At 36.2% G+C, this 24,485-nt stretch overlaps 1 protein-coding gene across 1 annotated transcript; it reads right to left on the bottom strand.

Moving 5' to 3' along the window:
* Positions 1–2,874: 2,874 nt before the first annotated feature.
* Positions 2,875–23,163, bottom strand: LOC127157598 (low affinity immunoglobulin gamma Fc region receptor II-like; the record flags this gene model as incomplete). Its single annotated transcript, XM_051100838.1, has 4 exons — positions 2,875–2,879; positions 3,206–3,376; positions 3,476–3,607; positions 22,900–23,163. Coding segments are annotated over 4 exons (572 nt in total), but the record flags the coding sequence as incomplete, so codon positions are not given.
* Positions 23,164–24,485: the final 1,322 nt, after the last annotated feature.

The following is a 24,485-nucleotide window of genomic DNA, read 5'->3' as shown; positions in this document are numbered from 1 at the left end:
CTCTTTGCTTGTCTAGCTGTTATAACTCAGTAATTGCAGCCAAACAAGACCTAATATTGATGATTTAAGGATCAAGAGCCCAACTAATGCAAACACTGACCACTATAATGGTTGCTTAAAAATTTTGGTTTTCTCCTTTGGTGATTCTGCTTATTAACATCAGGTGTCTTCAATAATGATCAATCATCACTTCGTTAATCACCTAATTATCTCGTTAACTTCAACACTGCTTCAGTGTTAACTTTAACACTGCTTCAGTGTTTATATGTGTCCACACTCAGAGTGTTAAATTAACACTGGGGATTTTGCTGTGTAGCGTGAAAGTGGCAGACATGAAGAGACTTAACAAACTGATCAGGAAAGCTGGCTCTGTGGTGGGTGAGGAATTGGACAACATGGAAACTGTGGTTGAAAGGAGAACATTGTCCAGACTTTGGTCAATCATGGACAATGTAGATCATCCACTCTATAATGTGGTGGACGAACTGAGAAGTACCTTTAGCCACAGACTCATTAGCTTAAAGTGCTCCACTGAACGCCATAGAAAATCCTTCCTTCCCACTGCCGTCAGACTCTATAACTCCTCCCTCAGTCACTTACCTTCACAGTAATCCGTGCAACAGTTTGTTGCTTTTGCTGTATATTTATTATGGGTTAAAACTAAAAAGTGTGTGGAAGACTGTGTGTATTACTTTGCTATGATGTGTAACAGTCTACTATGTGTAATACTATGCAATGTTCTTACCAGGTGCTAAATATTATTATGTGCAATATTATTTGTTGTTCTCTAAATGGGTGCTAAATTACTTAATTACTTGCAATAACTTATGTGCAATAGTTTTCATGTGTAATATTACTATTTGGTTAATATTACTTTTTAGTATTGAATATTACTTAATAGTATTTAATTATTACTGATTTCCTAAAGTGCAATAATTTATTTTAAATTTTCACTTATGTTAGTAGTCTTTCACTCAGTTACGTGACTTACAGATAGATAGATATTATATCAAGCATGTCTGTGTGTAGCATAGTTTGTTTATATTGTGGTTGTTTTCTTTCTATAGATGTTATTTAGATTTATTTTAGACTTATGTATTTTGTTTTATTTTAAATTATTGTTTGTGTGTTTCCGTGTTTTGTGGTAGTAATCACATAGGCAATTTCCTGTGGGATCAATAAAGTTTTCTGATTCTGATTCACTTGAGTTAGTTTAGATGATATCAGATCACCATCAGCTGACCACATTTTCTAATGCTGTGTTTGCATAACTACTCAACTACAGCAGCTAAAAAAAAATATTGGAAAGAAAGGAGTTAGTGATGGGTCGTTCTTGAACGATTCGTTCATTTTGAACGAATCTTTAATGTGACTCGGGACGAACGAGTCGCCTCGGGGAGTGATTCATTCAGTCGCGCATGCGCAACATCCTATTAGGTTCTGTACTGGAATTAGTTCACCTGTTTTAGAGTCGTTCGTTCACCTTATGGGGCTGTCACGTGATGAACGAACGACTCAAACCCGAAGACTCAAAAGATGAACTAATCAATTCTCCTTCCGGCTCAGGCTGCATAGGTTAACATTACGGGGCTGTCACGTGATGAACGAACGACTCAAACCCGAAGACTCATAAGATGAACTAATCAATTCTCCTTCCGGCTCAGACTGCATAGGTTAACATTACGGGGATGTCACGTGATGAACGAACGACTCAAACCCGAAGACTCAAAAGATGAACTAATCAATTCTCCTTCCGGCTCAGACTGCATAGGTTAACATTACGGGGATGTCACGTGATGAACGAACGACTCAAACCCGAAGACTCAAAAGATGAACTAATCAATTCTCCTTCCGGCTCAGGCTGCATAGGTTAACATTACGGGGCTGTCACGTGATGAACGAACGACTCAAACCCGAAGACTCAAAAGATGAACTAATCAATTCTCCTTCCGGCTCAGACTGCATAGGTTAACATTACGGGGATGTCACGTGATGAACGAACGACTCAAACCCGAGGACTCGAGAGATGAACTAATCAATTCTCTTTCCGGCTCAGACTGCGTTGGTTAGCTAATTGGGCTGTCACGTGATGAACTAACAACTCAAACCCGAAAACTTGTCAGATAAGAGGCGAGGTGAGCGAATCATAGACTAAAGACCCAGGTAAACAATGAATGAATCTTTTCTGTTTCTTATAGCATTATAGTTTTGTTTTGTTTGTAGTGTGATCAATGTTTGTGTAAGCAGTAGATGTGTTAGGGAGGTAAAACATAACATTTTAATTATATTTTGCTAAAATGAACGAAATGAACGAAATCACTCGAAAAAAGATTCGTTCATTTTGCTGAACGAGACTCAAAGGACCGAGTCGGTAAAATGATCCGAACTTCCCATCACTAAAAGGAGTCAATTTACTCAACTAAAGCAAACACTTCTCACCATAATGGTAACATCAAACCAAACTATTACTTTCAAATGGACATCGACATTCAAACCTCTGTTAAACTCAATAAGACCTTGTGTAAATAAAGGTTGGGTTTTTACTTTCGACCTAAATTTGCTTCTGAGCAACATTTGAGTCCACATCCAATATCCAATGTGAAGGTTCCCACTTAAATCTATTAAAATGTTAAAGGATAATGTTGTTATTAATAAACATTTGTAGAATGTTTTAGAGAATGTTATTCTACCTTTTATGAGAATATTCTGGGAACTAAAATAAAACTTGCCATTGAAAACATTACCAGAACATATAACATAATGTTCCCTGAGTATTCTTACAACAATAACTTTCCTAGCTGAGGTGTTCTATTATAGTTCTGTGGCTAAAAGACCTGGCATATTTTCGGTCTGCTTTAATGCGGCATTGTGTCTTTACACTGAATTCACAGCCAACACAGATTCGCTTTAGAGCAGCCTTAAATCGGCTGCGTAAAGATGCCTCATGTCAACTTATTCTACTAACCCTAAACCTAACCTAACAGTCTGCTCTGAGAGTTAGTAGACATGTAGTTGCAAATAAATGAAAATTAGGTGACATGTAGTTGCAAAGTTACTTATAGTTATTAGCATGTCTAAAATGGACTTTCAAAATGAAGTGTAACCTAATTACAGCTTTAGAGTTTCAGATTTGAGCTCTCTTAACAAACTAATTAATAAACTTTATTAAATATTAATCAATATTTTATGTTCTGTTTAAACTCACCAGTGACGAATAGTGGCTGTGTGTTGCTGTACTGTGTTTTATAGGCTGGTTTCTCTCTCTCTGCTCTGCACACATAAACTCCTGTGTGATTTAGAGCAGCAGAACTGACAGTGTAGTTTCCTCCTGCTCCTCTGCTGCTGTCTGAGAGCAGATTATAATGATAGCTGTTCTCTGTAAAACCAGAGAATGTATTCAATATTAAATGGTATTTTTGATTTGAATAAAATCAGCTGTTTCAGTTGTTACCACATGAAACACATTATAACTTACCTGCTGAGACAGTTAAAGTGAACCAGCTGAATGTCCAGCCTGTAGAGAAACTGTAAACCTCACAGATCAGAGTCACTGGATCTCCTTCAGTCAACCACTTCTGTGAAGAAACGCTTAAAACTGCTCTGGGATCTGAAACAGAGAAATCACTCATTAATAACATGCAAAAAGTGTTTGTATGAAGAGATGATCAAACTCATGTTTGACAGACTGTTTCATTTCCACTTTAAAGCCTTAAAGTGCCCCTATTATGGATTATAAAAGGTTCATATTTTGGTTTTGATAATCGCCAACAAGAAGTTGGCATGCATGCAAGGTCAAAAAACACTTTTATTGTCTTATAATATGCATTTATTTTTACCTTATTTGCTCAACGACTCTGAAACAGTTTGTTAAAACGAATCATTTGTCTGAACCATTCGTTTGCGTGTCACTAATCTGCAGTGATTGGTCCGATGACCCAGTCTTTTGTGGTTGGTTTAACGTTACTGCGTGCTGCGAAATTCAAACACGGAACGCCCATCACCGTTACTCTAGCCCACAACTTGGTGGTAAACAACAACACCCAGACAGCCATAGTATATGCGTCAACCCAACGCAGAAACGTATTGATAAAGCACTGCAGCTTGTACACCAATGTATTGTTCTATTCTTTATCAGAACTTCAAGTAATAACAACGACAAACATTCACTATTCATCTATACATTTCTAGACAATAGCGAGTGAACAGATAAAACTGTCAGCCGGTTAGACAGAGACCTACGAGCTGCACGGAGCTAACACAACACACACACAACTAAATACATATTTTGCATGATACAGAGTAATGTTACATGAGAGCAACAAGTTTTAAAGGATTACTCCACTTTCAGAATAAAAATGTCCTGATAATTTACTCACCACCATGTCATACAAGATGTTACACGACAATGTTACACGACATAACACACAACTACATATTTTGAACGATCGCTAGAAAATGCAGCCATGAATTATTAATCACACTTACAGGTAAGGTTCAGAGGAACAAGCCAGTCCTAATAAACTGGGCACTGATTAATCTTTTAAGAACAAGCCTTTGGTGAATCCCGCATTGTACTTAGAATATAGCGTCTTCTCGACATGACGTAAACCACATGGAAATTTTACTGTGTTTGTCGTGGGGGCAAGTTGTTTGTGACGTAGAACCTTGGCGGATGTTATGCAAATGTGTTACTTCATGACGTACAGCCGTAACAGAAAAAGAATCAAATTCCTGACGACCAGGCCCGGTTCTACGGGGGTGCTTGAGGGTGCTAAGCACCCCCAAACAAAAGCAAAAGCACCCTCAGATAAAATTATTAATAGCGTATTAATTTTTAAATTAATGAACACGCAGACAGATGCACACACATACATAAATTCGCCAAATTAATACGTACACACAAGCTTATAAATATACAAGCTGAATTGTTAAAAGCGCACCTCGGGTCATGTGACACGAACCAACCAATCAGCTTCATCCTTTATAGAAACAACATTGAAAACTCAGCCAAGACGGTGAAACAGCTGATCATAGCTGTACAGGGATAGACATTTTTAAAATACATTTTGTAGCAGGGCAGTGCTAGAAAGCCATTTATCATTTGCTGAAACTAACTTGTCTTCATGGAGAGCGTAGGCCATGGTTGCCTAGTAACGACAGACGCCATGGGAGCGTAACTTAGCGCTTTGGAAAGAACACGTTTTTAGGCGCGACATGTGAACTGCTCCTAGATGAGCATGCAGTAATAACCTTCACAGTGTATTCTTGATGTTAGATGGCATTTGTTGAAACTACAATTACGATACTAGTGTAGACGATTTATATTACTCAGTCCTATTTGGTGGTACCGTTTTCATACAGTTCCATGCATATTTTTTGTGAGCACCCTCACAATTTTCAGAAGCACCCTCAGTGATTTGGTTCTGGAACCGGGCCTGCTGACGACTCTTCAGGCAATTGTGAACCGACTCTTTTTTTTGATAGACAGTAACTTTATGTATCGTGCACTGTCAGGTTCACAACTTTGCAGATAGTTTATGTTCACATACAGCTACATGACACACTACATGAAAGGTCATATTTGAAAAGGCATAATAGGAGCACTTTAAATCTATATTGTTTGAATAATGTGTAACTATTGTACTTGTTATGGACATGTGCTGTTCTTATTGCTTTTTCTTTTTAATTAATTAATTTATTTCATCTTTGTTTATGATAATTTGATGTAATTTATGTTATTTCCCTTGTATGTTTGTTGTTCTAAAGATTGTAATTAAAAAAGAATGAAAATGAATAAATAAAGGACTATTATTTTGTTAAACGGAACAGAGGAACAACTGATGATGTCACTGGTCCAGATTTGGTTGACTAATCAGTGGAAAGGGCCCACATGTGAAAAAGAAATTTTATAGTCATTTATCTAGTTTCTACCCGTAAACCAACGAACAAAAAATCTAGCCATTTCTGAACAAACGAAAAATAAAATTAAACAAAGCAGCCATTTTTTTCATTGCTGCTTATTTCATTTAAAATTGAAAAAAACAAACTTTTACAACATACGTGGACTGAAAAAACAGTCAATATTACAATTACAATAATGGTGCTTTGTTGAAATTTAAACATTTTTCTTCAGTTGTGGGTGCAAAAGTGATATTAATGCAATGCCATTAAAGGGAACCTTGGGCTAGAGCTGAAGATCTTTGCCTGAACCCAACAGGACCCGACGGGTTCGGGCTTAATTTATATCATTTTACACGGTCTTGGGCTGGGCATGGGCTTGCGCTCTGGCTTGCGCTCCGGCTTGTGCGATAAATGACCGGTCATATTATGCGTTTCAATTAGCATGAGAAAGATGCATAAATGGATGTTGAGGAGGTGAAATGGAGGCTTGCCTCTGGCGATTACGTTTTGGCAAAATTTACAAAAATGCAAAATTAGCCAGATCAGTACTATGCATCCTGGCCAGTAGCAGCAGTGAAAGGGTGTTCAGCACTGCTGGACGCACCATCAGTGTGCGCAGGACCGTGCTGAAGCCATCTACTGTGGATTCAATACATTTCCTCCACAAAAACATGTAGCCTAATCTTGGTGAGCAAAGGTTTTTCAAATTATAACTAAATATTAATTGAGTCTTAAATGAATAATGTAGACAGAGTATATAGGCTAATGTTGGCATTATTCTTTTATTAAATTTCACCTGCTATACACCATCGCGTTGAAGCTGGATTGTGGAGAGAAGTAGCGAAGCAAATCCCGCGGAGCCTTTATCTTAATTTCGTTATTGCCAAATACCCATCTTAATTTAGAATTTATCTAATTTAATTTGTTAAGAAAGACTCATTTTTATTAGCACGTTGGCCTAGTGTATGCCTAGGCCTATTTAGAGTGCTGAGATGTTACGATGTTACAGAGGACTTATTTTTTTTTATTTGTTCCAACTTCCAAGTGGCCTATAGATTATATAAATTATGTTAAAACATGTATAAATGACCATTCTTGACAAAAGGCAAAAGAGCTGTGTGCTTGTGCACATTTGAATAATGTCAGGCTGTAAACGGGTTGGGGCTTTTAAAAAGCTGCCAATCAAAATGTACTTTTGGGTTTGGGCACTGTCGGGCCTAACTTTTAAGGTCCAATTACAGCTGTACCCTGGGCATTACGACTTGTATAGCTTAATATAACATAAATTATGCTTCTCACTGAAATATGTACTAGAAAAACCATTAAAGATTTACGTTATTAAAAAAAAAAATCCACAATGTTTATATATTTATATATAGGACTATTGAGGGCACCATTATTTTTATTACGTAGAACGGTTGCACTGGTAAGCTAATGCAAAGGCTATAGAACAGAGGTGGGACTTTCAAGTCACAAGCAAGTCTCCCAAGTCTCAAATCCCAAGTCCCCAAAGAGTTACCTTTATTGAGATAATTGACTAATTAAAAGATGATTGTGCATTAGTGATGAACATGTGCTGTTATTGAGAATTACAGAGGATCAGAGGTTGATGTTTTATTGGTTAAAATTATGCCACCATCATGGAGATCAGTGTTTGCTTTGGTTGGGCTCTTGACCCTTGTTGCGTAACAGTGCGTGTGGTGTTTTATGATGATGAGATATTAGCTGTTTTTATGTGATTAAATGGTAATCTTGAACTGGTTGTATATAAATATATATAAATATAGAGGGGGTTGCTCCCCCAGGTGCTTAGTCATCACCATTGTCAGCCACGCTGCAATTGGAGTGGTTTGCCATACCCAAGCACGGTTATATGGAGGTACTAGACTGTGTTAAATACCCTCAAATGAAAGCAAAAGCAACTGAAGATCTGGTAAACTATGCAACGTGTTTTTGCAGCGCTGAGGAATGCAGACATATCTGCTGATTTCTTGAACACAATGGCCAATGAGAAGCGTTTTAGTTTGTCAGAATTCACTCACCTCTGGAAGCGCCATATCGTGCAGTTTTGCACGCTCGTGAATCCTCTCATGACTAACTAAGCGCAGACGCAATGTAAATAAGGGATTCATTGTGTAGTTTAGAGAGCTTCAATTAATTATAACAGAACTTGTGAGACTGCGATGAACTGAGATGAGTGGTGCTTTTACGTGATAATAAAGTGAACGAGCTTTGTGCACTTTCTAGGCTATAATCCATTCAGAATTTGTATGAGACCTTCGTTTTATACGATGCAATGTTTCGGGATGACATCTGCATATTTATGATGGATTATATGCTGAAAGTGGCCAGTGTAAGACTGATCATAGTCTGTTTGATCAACTTTACCTTCTCAAATCATCACAACTTGCCTAAAATAAAATAGCTATAGATATGAAACAGTTCAAGTATAAAACAACATTGGTTTAAACGTTAAACCTAGATAGATGTGTGCTATTAGGTGCATTTCCAGTCATTTGTGTGGAGAGTGCAAGCTAAAGCCGCTTTACAGAATATGGAGGCGCCAACACGATCACTTGCATTTTTTTTCAGTGGAAACCATTTTAAATATTCCGTCATTTTTGCTGATAAAAGTAAGAATAATGCATCATTTCAAACTGTAAAGGGTCTACTTTTATTTGTGTGTGCTCATAATATCAACACAATTTTGCAAACAGTTCTATAAAATAAAGAAAACAAACATGATGCGCTTTCCATGGTCTCAACAGGAGCGCTTCACAAAAATGAACCGAAACTCAGCGAATACATACCTCACAGACATGATACATATATCTATAGAAAACTTTTAATTATAACTTAACGAAAATAAAACAAATCGAAAACAAAACTCTTTCATTATGTAATCTGTAAAGATGCATTTCTCTCTAAAGGCGCATCCAAAGAGGAGATGGCGAGTCAGGATCCTTGCGACATTGACTCAGAAAACACTAGTTTATTAATTAATAACTCAAAAATCTCCTTACCACCTTTTTTTGTTTAGATATATTAGAAACATTAAATGTACATACATTACCCATCACAAACAACTTAAGGATAATCCATAACTGTCTACATATCAAATTTCTTCATACACTCAAAAAAGTCAACTAGTCACTTACTTGATTCAAATATGTCTGATTAACAAGAATAAAACAAGTTTACTTATGTTAAGTGATTCATTATTGTTATTTGAAACTAAATTAAGAAATAATCAAATGAATTAGATAAGAACTTGTTGATTCAATGAGACTGAGGCACTTCAGATCAACGACTCTCTCGTGAGTCACTGCACATGCTCAGCACTGGGGCGGAAACACACGGGTACATTTCAGCCACACTACAGTGTGTTCAAGTAGCATTGACACAGTGTTGGAGTTAAGGAGATCATTATGTCATGATTGACCAATAATGATGAACACCTGCTGTTTACAAGCAGAATCACAGAAGGAAAGAGAAACACAAGAATCAGACACAGCCGAAGATAAAATGAACTTAAATAAATGAAGACATTAAATCTCTGATTAAACAACTCCACAAACAACATTACAGTTTGACTTGATTTATGTCATATATTCACAAATATTATTTGAGAATTTTATTTATTTTATTTATTTATTTATTTTAAAATTTCAATTGACCTCACCATCATGGCGATCAGGGTTTACTTTAGTTGGACCTCTTGACTTTTTTTTTTTTTCTAATTTCTTTTTGGCTGTTGTAATTATGCGTATGAAGCACATCTATTACAGCAAAATGAAAAGCCGAAAAGAAGTCTGATTAGGTGTTTTTGGTTAATTTTTATTGGTTGTGAAATCATTAACATCCAGTTGTCTGATGCACTGATCTCATGCAGTGGTTAGTCTATTTTCATAATGTTTACAACAGGCATATGAACTATTAAGTATGCTTATCTTATACACTAAACCTTGAAATCAATGGCATCAGTTTGACACACACAGACATCAAGAATCAGCATATGAATCTCAACAATGGTGACATTCAACAGCTGCATGCTGGGAGTCATGGGTGAGTTTTATAATCTGCTGTTACCCAGCATGCAGCTGTTGAATGTCACCATTGTTGAGATTCAAATGCTGACTCTTGATGTCTGTGTGTGTCAAAGTGATGTCATAGTTTTAAGGTTTAGTGTATAAGATAAACCTCCATAATAATTCATATGCCTGTTGCAAACATTAAACTAATAGATTAATTACTGCATGAGATCAGTGCATCAGGCCACTGGATAATAATGATTACATAACCAATAACAAAAAAAAAAAAAACTAAAAAAAAACCTGATCAGGCTTTTTCTTTTTGTTTTTCTTGTTTTTATTTGCTGTTATAGATGTGCTTCATACACATTATTATAGCAGCCCCAAAAAAATGAAAGGTCAAGAGTATAACTAAAGTAAACCCTGATCGCAATGATGGTGAGGTCAAATAACTTTTTTTTTTTTTTTTTTAATAAAAAAACCTCTGTTTAGATGTTCTCAAATAATATTTGTGGATATATGACTGAAATCAAGTCAAACTGTAATGTTTTTTGTGGAGTTGTTTAATCAGAGATTTAATGTCTTCATTTATTTAAGTTCATTTAATCTTTGGCTGTGGATGATTCTTGTGTTTCTCTTTCATTCTGTGATTCTGCTTGTAAACAGCAGGTGTTCATCATTATTGGTCAATCATGACATAATGATCTCCTTAACTCCAACACTGTGTCAATGCTACTTGAACACTCTGTAGTGTGGAAACACATGAACACTGAGCAGGGTTTGTTTAACACTGGGAAATATTACATCAACTTTACATATTTCATTCATGTATGACTGATGCATTTGAATCACATTAAGTTTAATTGATTTGTTTAGATGCATAATGGGTGCTACGATTAAATCATGTTCATTCAACATATTTTTTTGAGTGTGTAGTGTGGAAACACATGAACACTGAGCAGGGTTTGTTTAACACTGGGAAATATTACATAAACTTTACCTGTTTCATTTACGTAAGACTGATGCATTTGAATCACATTAAGTTTAATTGATTTGTTTAAATTAAAACTATGTAATCTAAATGCATGGAAATTTTGTATGTAATTGAATTACATAAAGTTTAAGTTTAGGCTGAAATATTTTTTTGAGTGTGTACCCGTGTGTTTCTGCCCCAGTTCTGAGCATGTGCAGTGACTCACGAGAGAGTCGTTGATCTGAAGTGCCTCAGTCTCATTGAATCAACAAGTTCTTATCTAATTCATTTGATTATTTCTTAATTTAGTTTCAAATAACAAGAATGAATCACTTAACATAAGTAAATTTGTTTTATTCTCGTTAATCAGACATATTTGAATTAAGTAAGTGGCTAGTTGACTTTTTTGAGTGTAGAAACGTATTTTAAATGATCAATTTCTCGAAAATTAAGACAGAAATGTAAAGTACAGTCACATACATCATAGATGTCAATATTACGTGCTATATTGTGTTTACCTATCTACATTCCTATTGATTTGTTCGCTCGTGGGCCAGCGTAAATTTGTAACAAAACAATTACTTGGCATCTACACCAAGAGATACTGCAACATCCTCCCATGCTTTTTCCTTCGCCTGCAAGTCTTATACAGCAAATGTTGAGGATCATAAATGACTGTATGTTTCTCAACTTCTACAATGAGATGAGTGTCGTCCATGATGGTCTTCTTGGCAGCTGCACTCTGAAAACTACCCGCCTGTGACACGTGCGTTTGTTTACAAGTGTCATCATGATGTCAGCATGACACCTGTTCTTATGGCAACATGTAGTTGTAATAATAAATATAGGCTATATATATAGGCTAATATAATTGTTAGGACTGAGTTGTGTTGTTTTGGGTATTTTGGTTTCTCTTTTCTGTTGTAGGTTTTCTGATTTGGGGCGTGACTTGAATGCACCTGATGCGCGTCATGGCTCGTATTTAAACGTGGTGCAAGAGTTCGTCGGTGCTGCTGCTCCGCTGTGGCGTGGGCAGTTTGCCAGAGCCGCGCTCCAATTTGTGACATTATGTTTTGTTTCGCATTCATTCACTAGCGCTGACCACACTTCATTGTGCATCCACTCACTCGCATTTCACCCTGATCGAACCTACTGATACTGATGTCCTGATTATGTTATTTTGGTTAATTTTGTTGTAATAAATATTATGTTTTAAGTTATTCCGCTGTGTCGTCTCCACTTAATGTTACATCTTTGAGCCAAGTGTAACAATAATAATTACAATTAATCAGTAACGTCAGAAAAAAAACAAAAAAAAAAAACAGTATAAATTAATTAAACGTATTGGAAGTTCAAGAAAACAAAAATATCTTGTTGATTACATAATACTGTGTTTACAACACGGTAGATATCATCAATGTACTTTTTGGGGTAAAACTGCTACTTTTTCCTGTGTATTTTTGCCATAATCAATACATTGCCACTGAAAGCGAGCGTAAGCGGCGCAGCAAAAATAGACTCGGGGCCGAAACGATCGCTGCACTGACGCTACTGCTCTGCTCCTGTTACGCGCTGCCGCGCCGCCACTGTGGGCGGTGTGAATGCTCTCATTCGTTAACATGAGCGGCGAAAAAAATACGCGCTGCTTACGTCCTGCTTATGCGTGCAGTGTGAAACCAGCGTAAAACAGGCCAGAAAACCCTCCCGCGTCTGAACTATGATGTGCAAATTGGCCCGTGCACATTGGGTTTGGTCTTTCTGTACAAATTAAAATAATTGTAATAGATAATGTAATCAATAAAAATAAAATGTGCTTATACAATTTGCTATTTCACATGAATTGTTTTATACACAGCAAAAAGCCCAATGTTAAATTAACTCCCCTGGGAGTTTATTTGACTGCACACTGAAGAGTGTCAACACTGAAGCAGAGTTAAAGTTAATGAAATAATTAGTGATTAATTAAGTGATGATTGATCATTATTGAAGACACCTGATGAAAGGCAGGCATTAACTTAAATAAATTTGTTTTTGGATTGATGTTTTAGATATAGAATATATACATAAAATACTCAACTACTGCATCTGAAGGACACACAGACATCAACAATCCAATGCTGGGTGTATAGTACCAAACTCATCCATGACTGTTTGTCACCACTGATGGAGTTTGTATGTCAAATGTCTAAGTCTGTCTATATAGCATTGAAAGTGCTTGCTCACTCGCTACTGAGATCTTTCCATCACAGCAGCTACTTTTACTTTATCAGACATATCTTTAAAAAAAAATATATATATATATATATATAACTTTAACATCATTATTTGGAACAGAGCTGTTTTTCACAAGGTAAAAAGAGTATTGTTGAGATTTTTTATTTTTTTTTTTAACAAAGTATGTTATAGGCTTTTCATGTAGACTCTAATGAATCGTATCAATTTGTGGAAAATAGGCATTCGATGACCCTTTAAGAAAACTGCTGGGAGCTGAAATGAAATCACTCATTAATAACTCATTAATGTGTTTGTGTGCATGAAGAGATGATCGAGCTTCACCTCCAGAAGAAGTGAGTGTAAGGTTTTTATTATTATTATTATTATTTTTTGAATGAATATGTGCAAATCGTCTTTCCTAATAATGTGCTAGTTTGCAAGTTCCACAATGAATGCGGCTAAAGTTAACAGTCCCACGGCATGTCTACACCTGATATGATCTCATTCTATTTATGATCTACTGACACAAAGTTCAGTAAGCTTTGTTGCGTCCACTACACTATATTAAGGTTTTCTTTGTATAGGGTTTATGAAGATATTTTTAATGACTAATAAGTAATGTACAAATGTATTTTACAACGTTTTTTGAGCAGTTATAACTGAATGAATATAGAATGGTGACTTCAGAATGGAAGAGAGGGGCGGGGTGAGCAGTAGCTCATTGTCATTTAAAGGGACATGCACCAAAATGGGTCGCTGTGAACAGAGCTGATTTTGAAAAGGTAAAAAGGGTATTGTTTTGCACTGAGAAACTCATTGAGAAATTTAAACCAAAGTATGTTATTAGCTTTTCATGTAGACTCTAAAGAATCATATGAACTTGAGGAAAATGGGCATCCAATGACCCCTTTAAAAACCCTTATGCGGTCTTCGGGGACTTTTTGACACGCAAATGACTTTTGTTGGAGTAATATCTTGATTTTATGTTAGTGTTAAAAAAACAGTCACACTCATGGTCTTTGGGGTCTCTAGAGACCCCACACAACAAAATTTAAGGCATTTAGGCATTTTTTTTTTTTAAAACAAATATTATTTTCCTGTTTATTCATGTTTTTACTACATTTGTGCCGTTTTCGGAGGATTTATTATATTTTTAAAAATTTATATAAATTAATAAATACATATTTCTTTATTAGGTTTTTATACAAAAACAGCTTTTTGTGTAAAATTCACTTTATAAAAGACCCACATTTTTAACTTTCATTCTGGGGATAACATGGATAATTTGACATGGTTTGGTGTAAGATTTTTGCCCATCATTTGGAAAATGCCGTTTTAAAAATAAAAAATTATCATTTTTACCAGTAGATGGCTGAAGAGCTTCACTATTTACTATGTGCTATTTGACTAACTGAAAGATATCTTTTTACACGTTTTTTTTTCAGTTGGATTGATATCTACATATAATGAAATCCCAATTATAGCAATAAAAATTACTTTTTGTCAAAGTTTAATATTTTTTGTACTGAAAAAAATCAGTTTTTCAATAATGTTACATTATGATTAGAATCAAACCAACAAAATGTCGATTCAAAATTCATCCATTCAAAATTTATCAGTTCATCCATTACTTTGACAAAAAGTCATTTTTATTTTTATAATTGTGATTTCATAATATGTAGATAAAATCCAAAAATCCCAAAAAAAAAACAAAAAAAAAGACGTGGCCTAATGGTTAGGGAATCGAGCTTGCAACCGAAACGTTGCGGGTTTGAGTCCCTGATCTGGCAGGGATTAAAGGTGGGGGGGAGTGAATAATCAGTGCTCTCTCCACCCTCAATACCACGACTGAGGTGAGTCCCTTGAGCAAGGCCCTCAGCTGCTCCCCGGGCGCCGCAGCAATAGCAATATGGCTGCCTACTGCTCCAGGTGTTTGTTCATTACTCACTACTGTGTGTGTGCACTTGGATGGGTTAAATGCAAAGCACAAATTCTGAGTATGGGTCACCATACTTGACCACATGTCATGTCCTTTCCTTTCCCATTGAAAAAACTTGTAAAAAGATGTCTTTCAGTTATTCAAATAGCACATAGTAAATAGTGGAGCTCTGCAGCCATCTACTGGTAAAAATCTTTTTTTATTTTTAAAACTCATAATAAAAATCATAATAAATCATCCGAAAATGGCACAAATGTAGTAAAAACATTAATGAACAGAAAAATTAAATTTGTTTTAGAAAAAAATATATTATTTTGTTACAAAATTTAATTTTGTTGTGTGGGGTCTCTAGAGACCCCAAAGACCATGAGTGTACAACCCAAAATTGAGACCGCATAAGGGTTAAGAAAACTGCTGGGAGCCGAAAAGAAATCACTCATTAATAACATAATAAATGTGTGTTTGTGTGCATGAAGTGATGATCAAACTCACCTGATACTGTCAGTGTAACTGCATCACTTATTTGTGACCAGTCTGATCCTTGTGTTTCTGATCCATAACAGGAGTATTTACCTGCGTCAGACTCATTAACAGAACTGAATGTGTGTTCCTGATCACTGTAAAACCTGGGTAAGCCGTCTTTATACCAGTGACTCAAAGTGACTCCTTCACCATATACAGTGGGTACGGAAAGTATTCAGACCCCCTTAAATTTTTCACTCTTTGTTATATTGCAGCCATTTGCTAAAATCATTTAAGTTCATTTTTTACCTCATTAATGTACACACAGCACCCCATATTGACAGAAAAACACAGAGTTGTTGACATTTTTGCACATATTTTAAAAAAAGAAAAACTGAAATATCACATGGTCCTAAGTATTCAGACCCTTTGCTCAGTATGTAGTAGAAGCACCATTTTGATCTAATACAGCCATGAGTCTTTTTGGGAAAGATGCAACAAGTTTTTCACACCTGGATTTGGGGATCCTCTGCCATTCCTCCTTGCAGATCCTCTCCAGTTCTGTCAGGTTGGATGGTAAACGTTGGTGGACAGCCATTTTTAGGTCTCTCCAGAGATGCTAAATTGGGTTTAAGTCAGGGCTCTGGCTGGGCCAATTTAAGAACAGTCACGGAGTTGTTGTGAAGCCACTCCTTCATTATTTTAGCTGTGTGCTTAGGGTCATTGTCTTGTTGGAAGGTAAACCTTCGGCCCATTCTGAGGTCCTGAGCACTCTGGAGAAGGTTTTCATCCAGGATATCCCTGTACTTGGCCGCATTCATCTTTCCCTCGATTGCAACCAGTCGTCCTGTCCCTGCAGCTGAAAAACACCCCCACAGCATGATGCTGCCACCGCCATGCTTCACTGTTGGGACTGTATTGGACAGGTGATGAGCAGTGCCTGGTTTTCTCCACACATACCGCTTAGAATTAAGGCCAAAAAGTTCTATCTTGGTCTCATCAGACCAGAGAATCTTATTTCTCACCATCTTGGAGTCCTTCAGGTGTTTTTTAGCAAACTCCATGCAGGCTTTCATGTGTCTTGCACTGAGGAGAGAATTCCGTCGGGCCACTCTGCCATAAAGCCCCGACTGGTGGAGGGCTGCAGTGATGGTTGACTTTCTACGACTTTCTCCCATCTCCCGACTGCATCTCTGAAGCTCAGCCACAGTGATCTTTGGGTTCTTCTTTACCTCTCTCACCAAGGCTCTTCTCCCCCGATAGCTCAGTTTGGCCGGACGGCCAGCTCTAGGAAGGGTTCTGGTCATCACAAACGTCTTCCATTTAAGGATTATGGAGGCCACTGTGCTCTTAGGAACCTTAAGTGCAGCAGAATTTTTTTTGTAACCTTTGCCAGATCTGTGCCTTGCCACAATTCTGTCTCTGAGCTCTTCAGGCAGTTCCTTTGACCTCATGATTCTCATTTGCTTTGACATGCACTGTGAGCTGTAAGGTCTTATATAGACAGGTGTGTGGCTTTCCTAATCAAGTCCAATCAGTATAATAAAACACAGCTGGACTCAAATGAAGGTGTAGAACCATCTCAAGGATGATCAGAAGAAATGGACAGCACCTGAGTTAAATATATGAGTGTCACAGCAAAGGGTCTGAATACTTAGGACCATGTGATATTTCAGTTTTTCTTTTTTAATAAATCTGCAAAAATGTCAACAATTCTGTGTTTTTCTGTCAATATGGGGTGTTGTGTGTACATTAATGAGGAAAAAAAAGGAACTTAAACGATTTTAGCAAATGGCTGCAATATAACAAAGAGTGAAAAATTTAAGGGGGTCTGAATACTTTCTGTACCCACTGTATGTCACATCTGAGAGTGACTGTGTCTCCTCTGAATACATGTTGAGCAGGTTTAATGGTCACTTTGGCTTTTGATCTTTCTGTACAATGACAACAATTCACAATAAAAATAATGTTATAATATAATATAATATAATATTAACATGGCATGTTTTCTGTTACTGTAAAAAGCCTGGTAAGGTCTAACAGTGTAGTCTACGTTTGGTCAAAATCTACAAAAGATGATGCTGTATTGGTTGTGAATAAAGCGTATTCTTCTTTTTGAGTAAAGAAAGAATACTGGACTTTATTATTATTATTATTATTATAGGCAAATAAAATGTGCTATTAACTGTGTTATTAATATACAGTCATGTGAAAAAGTTAGAACACCCTATTGAATTCCATGGTTTTCTGTTTCAGGACATTATTTAAAAAAAAAAAAAAAAAAAAAAAGGTGCTTGGCTGGTTTTATTTTGAAAATAAAACCTCAGATAAACAACAACACATGACAAATTGCACTGAACAAAAATAAAGCCAAAATAGAAAAGCCATGTGTGACAAAGTTAGGACGCCCTTACTGTTAACATTGGAATTAAGAGGGTAAATAACAGTCAAGCACTGCTAAGCACCTTTGATTAACTGATCATCAGCAAGTCTGAGCGCCTCTATAAAAGCATAAGCTTTGGCAGTTTGCTGGTCTGGAGCCTTCAAGTGTGTGTTAACACAATGCCAAGGAGGTAAGACATCAGCAATCATCTTAGAGAAGCAATTGTTGCTGCCATCAATCTGAGAAGAGTAATACGGCCATTTCCAAACAATTTGAAGTATATTCACAAGTGGAAGACATTTAAAACAGACATCTCTCCTTCCAGGAGTGGACGTCCCAGAAAATTCACCCTAAGATCAGACCATGTAAAGCTCAGAAAAATGGCTGACAACCCAAGAACTACACCTCAGACTCTACAGGCCTCAGTTAACATGTTAAATAATAAAGTTCATGACAATACCATTAGAAAAATATGGGACGAAAATGTCATGTTTGGAAGGCTTGGCAGAAGAAAGCTTCATTGCAGCATTGCAGCACAGTTTAGGTCTGCAAAGTTGCATCTGAACAAAACACAAGTCTTCTAGAATAATGTCCTTTGAACAGACGAGACCGAAGTGGAGATGTTTGGCCATAATGCACAGCGCCAAGTTTGGTGAAAACCTAAAAAGCATATCAGCACAAATACCTCATACCAAAAGACAAACATGCTGGAGGAGGGCTGATAATTTTGGGCTTGTTTTGTAGCCACAGGACTTGAGCACCTCACAGTCACTGAGTTGACCATGAACTCCTCTGTATATCAAAGTATTCTACAGTCAAATGCGAGGGCATCTGTCCGACATGTAAAGTTGGGCCAAAATTGGGTCATGCAACAGGACAATGATCCCAAGCACACCAGCAAATCTACAACAGAATGGATGAAAAGAAAAGAATCAAGGTGTTGCAACAGTCCAGTCCATGTCTAGAGCTCATCCTGGCTCAAATGCTGTGGTGAGAGCTGTGCATAGGCAAATGCCCACAAACCTCAATAAACTGGAGCAATGTTGAAAAGAAGAGTGGTCCGAATTCCTCCAGAATGATGTGAGAGACTGATAAAGTCACACAGAAAATGAATGCTTCAAGTTTTTGCTGCTAAAAGTGGATCTACAGGCAACTGACTCTTAGGGTATCCTAACATTGTCACACATGGCCTTTCCATATTCGCTTTATTATTGTTAAATAAATAATGACACAGTGTAATATGACATGTGATGATGTTTACCTGAGGATTTATTTTCTAAATTTTAAGACCTGCCAAGGACCAGATAATTTTTTATTATGTCCCGATACAGAAAACCATGAAATGCAATAGGGTGTCCTAACTTTTTCACATGACATATATATATATGCACTTCCATTTGGATATATCAATTTTATCTTTATTTTAGCAATAAAAGGAACAACTATCAGGGGCATGTTTCTAGATTATTGTAGACTATGTCTGGAAAAAAGTAAAATGTGCAACAAAGACATGACACTATAGTTTGTTTTTTTAAGTAGTTTTACTTGTTGAAAATTAATAATCTAAATTATTTCTTTTTTAAGTCTGTTTCAGTGACTGGCGGAAACAAAAGGAGCCTGAAAGGAGAGAAGAGGGAGAAACAAGTGGGGCATTACATATCCCAAATAATACAAGATATAATAAAAAAGAAAAGAAAAATGAAAATGCACATGTTTAGAATTTTGTTATTGTTCATCTTCACCATTAATTGTTAATATAGTTTTAGAATTGTAATCATTCCAATTATTTTGTAAATATTTGTTAGAATATATATATATTTTAAAGGGGCTGTAAGATCAAATAAAAATTGTTTTAATGGTTCCTTGTGGTCCTGCAGATTATTAAAAGTAAACTTGGAATTATTTATATTATTTGTCGCAACACTCCTTAACAGGAAAATTGGGGCAGACACTATGTAATCAATCAATCAATCAATCGATCGACCAAACAGTAATTTTGACCAGCCTGACCAGCTTAAACCAGCTAAGACCAGCTAAAACCAGCTAAGACCAGCCTGACCAGCTAAGACCAGCTTGGCTGACCAGCTAAAGCCAGATAAGACCAGTCAGGCTGACCAGCTAAAACCAGCTAAAACCAGCCTGACCAGCTAAGACCAGCTTGACCAGCTTAAGATGGTTTAAGCTGTTTTTTTCAGCAGGGCAGTGTTTGCATTAGTTGGGCTCTTGGCCCTTACATTTTAACATTCAATTTTGTTTGCTTGTTGTAACAGAGTTATAACAACCAGACAAACCAAAAGAAAGGCCTTGATTATGTTTTTCCATAACCTTCATGTAATGATCTGTAAATGTGAATTATGTTTTTTTTTTGTTTGTTTTTTTTAACAGGTTACATCAACCCCATGAACAACATAATATCTATAATCAGACAAAAGTTTGTTTTTAAAACTTATTTTGATCAAAAAAGCATATTTAATTAAGACACACAGACATGAAGAATCAGTGTGAGAATCACAACAACGGTGACAATCAAAAAAGCATGTTGTAGCCAATCAGAACTCATCCATGGATCCCACATGCATTGCAGCATGAATACATTATGAGCTGAATTGTCTTTTGTTTTTGCTGTTTTTATGTGCCTTTTTAGTAGCTTGTTTTGTGATGTTCAGAGTTGATCTGTTTATCTGAATATGCCATTTGTCACCATTGTTCAGATTCATATGCTGGTTCTTGATGTCTGTGTGTGCCTAAACAAAAGACCTTTTCCAAAAAGTTTTTTTTTTTGTTTGTTTGTTTGCTTGCTTGCTTTTAATCACAACTGCTTGTAAGAAATCCTTCCAAAATATATTAAAAAGGCCAGATATTTTGTTGTGGAATCACAAGGCTGATGTAAATTATTCAGGATAATCATTATTTGAATCACTGAATTTGTTTAGAGTCTGATATCTATAGATTGGACTATGAAAGAATTCAATGATTCTGGTCAAATAATGATTGTGTCAAAACATGTGCTCTTGGCTTACCTGGGTGTTATAGCTCATTTATAGCAACCAAACAAAATCTAAAGTTAAAAATTTAAGAGTCAAGAGCCCAACTAATGCAAACACTGACCACTATAATGGTGACATAAAATTGTGATTTTCTCCTTGGGTGATTCTACTTGTTAACATCAGGTGTCTTCAATAATGATGAATCATCACTTAATTAATCATTTATTAACTCATTAACTTTAACTCTGCTTCGGTGTCAATTTGACACTCTTCAGTATTACTTTTAAGGGGGTCATTGGATGCTAAGTTAACTTTTACATGCTGGTTAAACATTAATGTGTGTTGGCAGTGTATGTACAAATCTACCCTGTAATGATAAAAATCCATGCAGTGGTTTTTAATTATTCTGTAAAAATAATATTCCCTTTTTCCAATCGAGCCGTTCTCAGATGCCTGTCGTTGTTGCGTCACACTGACAGAGGCAGCTCGCACGATAGTTGATGGACATTAGCATCTTACCTAAGATCAGTTGTAACAGTCCAACCTCCATGTTTTGATGCTGGAGCAGGAATGTAAGTTAGACAAGAACTGAGCGATTGAGGTGTTGTGTTGCTGGATGTAATAATGAACGTAGTGGTCGTCACTTACTCCCGATATCTGAGCTGAAATGAGTATAAGGGGTTTTTATGAATCTTTGCGATCGCCTTTCCTAATAATGTGCTAGTTAGCAAGTTTAATGGCTAAATGCGGCTAAAGTAAACAGCCTCGTCACTCCACAGAGAGAAGAGAGGGGCGGGGTGAACAGAGCTCATTTGCATTTAAAGCAGCCTCGACCAGAATGGGATGATTTTTGCAGAGCTGATTTTGGCAAGGTAAAAAGGGTGTTGTTTTGCACTACCATTGAGAATTTTTAACTAAAGTATATTATAGACTTCTCATTAAGACCCTAAAGAATCATATCAACTTGTGGAAAATGGGCATCCAATGACCCCTTTAACACTCTTGAGTGTGGAGTCAAATAAACTCTCAGGAGAGTTAATTTAACACTGGGCTTTTTTTTTTTTTTTTGCTGTGTGAGTGAGCTGTAAACAGTCCGCCATTGTTTCAACACCAGAGCAGAATGGGTCCTAAGTGATTTAAGTGTTTTGTTGTTGGATGCAATAATGAACATAACAATCATTATTTACTTACAACATCTGAGCCAGAAGACTCAGTGGATTACTCTTGCTTTTAAAGGGAATGCACACCCCGATCTACATAAATGTCTTTACACGATTCATTTCACCAGACTGCATTGTAGCCGGCAAGCCGATTTTGCTAAAAAGGTGTTCCTGAAGGATGGATTGGTACCAACTGTTTGTGATCAAGCTTCACCTCCAGAAGAAGTGAGTGTAAGGTTTTTATTATTATTTATTTTTTTGAATGAATATTTGCAAATCGTCTTTCCTAATAATGTGCTAGTTTGCAAGTTCCACGATGAAAGTTAACAGTCCCACGCTGTGTCTACACCTGACGTGATCTCGTTCTATTTATGATCTACTGACACAAAGTTCAGTAATCTTTGTTGCATCCACTACGCTATATTAAAGTTTTCTTTGTATAGGGTTTATGAAGGTGTTTTTAATGACTAATAAGTAATGTACAAATGTATTTTAAAACGTTTTTGAGCAGTTATAACTGAATGAACAAGAATGGTGAATTCATAATGGAAGAGAGGTGCGGGGTGAGCAGTAGCTCATTGTCATTTAAAGGGACATGCACCAAAATGGGTCGCTGTGAACAGAGCTGATTTTGACATGGTAAAAAGGTTATTGTTTTGCACTATCATTGAGAACCTTTAACCAAAGTATGTTATTAACTTTTCATGTAGACTCTAAAGAATCATATCAACTTGAGGAAAATGGGCATCCAATGACCCCTTTAAGAAAACTGCTGGGAGCTGAAAAGAAATCACTCATTAATAACACATTAAAATGTGTTTGTGTGCATGAAGTAATGATCAAACTCACCTGATACTGTCAGTGTAACTGCATCACTCATTAGTGACCAGTGTGATCCTTTTGTTTCTGATCCATAACAGGAGTATTTACCTGCGTCAGACTCATTAACAGAACTGAATGTGTGTTCCTGATCACTGTAAAACCTGGGTAAGCCGTCTTTATACCAGTGACTCAAAGTGACTCCTTCACCATTTATGTCACATCTGAGAGTGACTGTGTCTCCTCTGAATACATGTTGAGCAGGTTTAATGGTCACTTTGGCTTTTGGTCTTTCTGTACAATGACAACAATTCACAATAAAAATAATGTTATAATATAATATAATATAATATAATATAATATAATATAATATAATACAATATAATAATATCATGGCATGTTTTCTATGTTACTGTAAAAAGCCTGGTAAGGTCTAACAGTGTAGCCTATGTTTGGTCAAAATCTACAAAAGATGATGTTGTATTGGTTGTGAATAAAGCGTATGCATTTTTCTTCTGTTTGAGTAAAGAAAGAACATTTTACTTTATTATTATTATTATTATTATTATTATTATTACTATTATTACTGTGGGCCAAAAAAATTGTGTTATTAACTTTTTTTTTTTTTTTTTTTTTAAACTGATGAAACTGGTTTTGGAATGATACTAATACAGAGGAACACATGAACTGAAACACTGATATATTGATTCTGCTGGAAGTGAACCAATTTAATTACTTTTTTTTCTTTCTTTCTTTTCAAACCCTGCTATAATGCGGCTAATCCACCCAGTGTTTTTTTTTTTTTTTTTTAATCTCTATAAATCAGATCAAGCCATTCTCAGCTTCTTGGACCAAGGGACCAAGGCCCCTCCCACAATTGTTGAGTGACACTGGTGTGTAACCACAGACCCGCCCTGCACAGCAAAAAAGCCTGGTGTTAAATAAACTCTTCTGGGAGTTTATGTGACTGATTTAATCAATCTCGTAAGAAATCCTTCCAATACATAAACCTGAAAATATCAGGTGTCTTCAATAATGGTCAATTATCACTTAATTAATCATTAATTATCTCATTAACTTTAACTCTGCTTCAGTGTTACTTTTAAAGGGATCATTGGATGCTAAGTTCACTTTTTCATGTTGTTTGAACATTAATGTGTGTTGGCAGTGTATGTACAAATCTACCCTCTACTGATAAAAATCCATGCAGTGGTTTTTAATTATTTTGTAAAAATAATATTCCCTTTTTCAAATCGAGCCAATCTCAGATGTCTGTCGTTGTTGCGTCACACTGACAGAGGCCGCTCCCACGATAGTTGATTGACATTAGCATCTTACCTATGATCAGTTGTAACAGTCCAGCCTCCATGTTTTGATGCTGGAGCAGGAATGTAAGTTAGACAAGAACTGAGCGATTGAGGTGTTGTGTTGCTGGATGTAATAATGAACGTAGTGGTCGTCATTTACTCCCGACATCTGAGCTGAAATGAGTATAAAGGGTTTTTATGAATCTTTGCGATTGCCTTTCCTAATAATGTGCTAGTTAGTGAGGAAGATTTTATTAACTAAAATATAGAGGAATTGTGTCCAAATTAATTTACTATTATAATTATAGT

The sequence above is a fragment of the Labeo rohita genome, unplaced genomic scaffold (genome assembly GCF_022985175.1).
Source record: "Labeo rohita strain BAU-BD-2019 unplaced genomic scaffold, IGBB_LRoh.1.0 scaffold_1126, whole genome shotgun sequence".
Classification (NCBI taxonomy): domain Eukaryota; kingdom Metazoa; phylum Chordata; class Actinopteri; order Cypriniformes; family Cyprinidae; genus Labeo; species Labeo rohita.
This window is presented reverse-complemented; position numbering and strand designations above follow the sequence as displayed.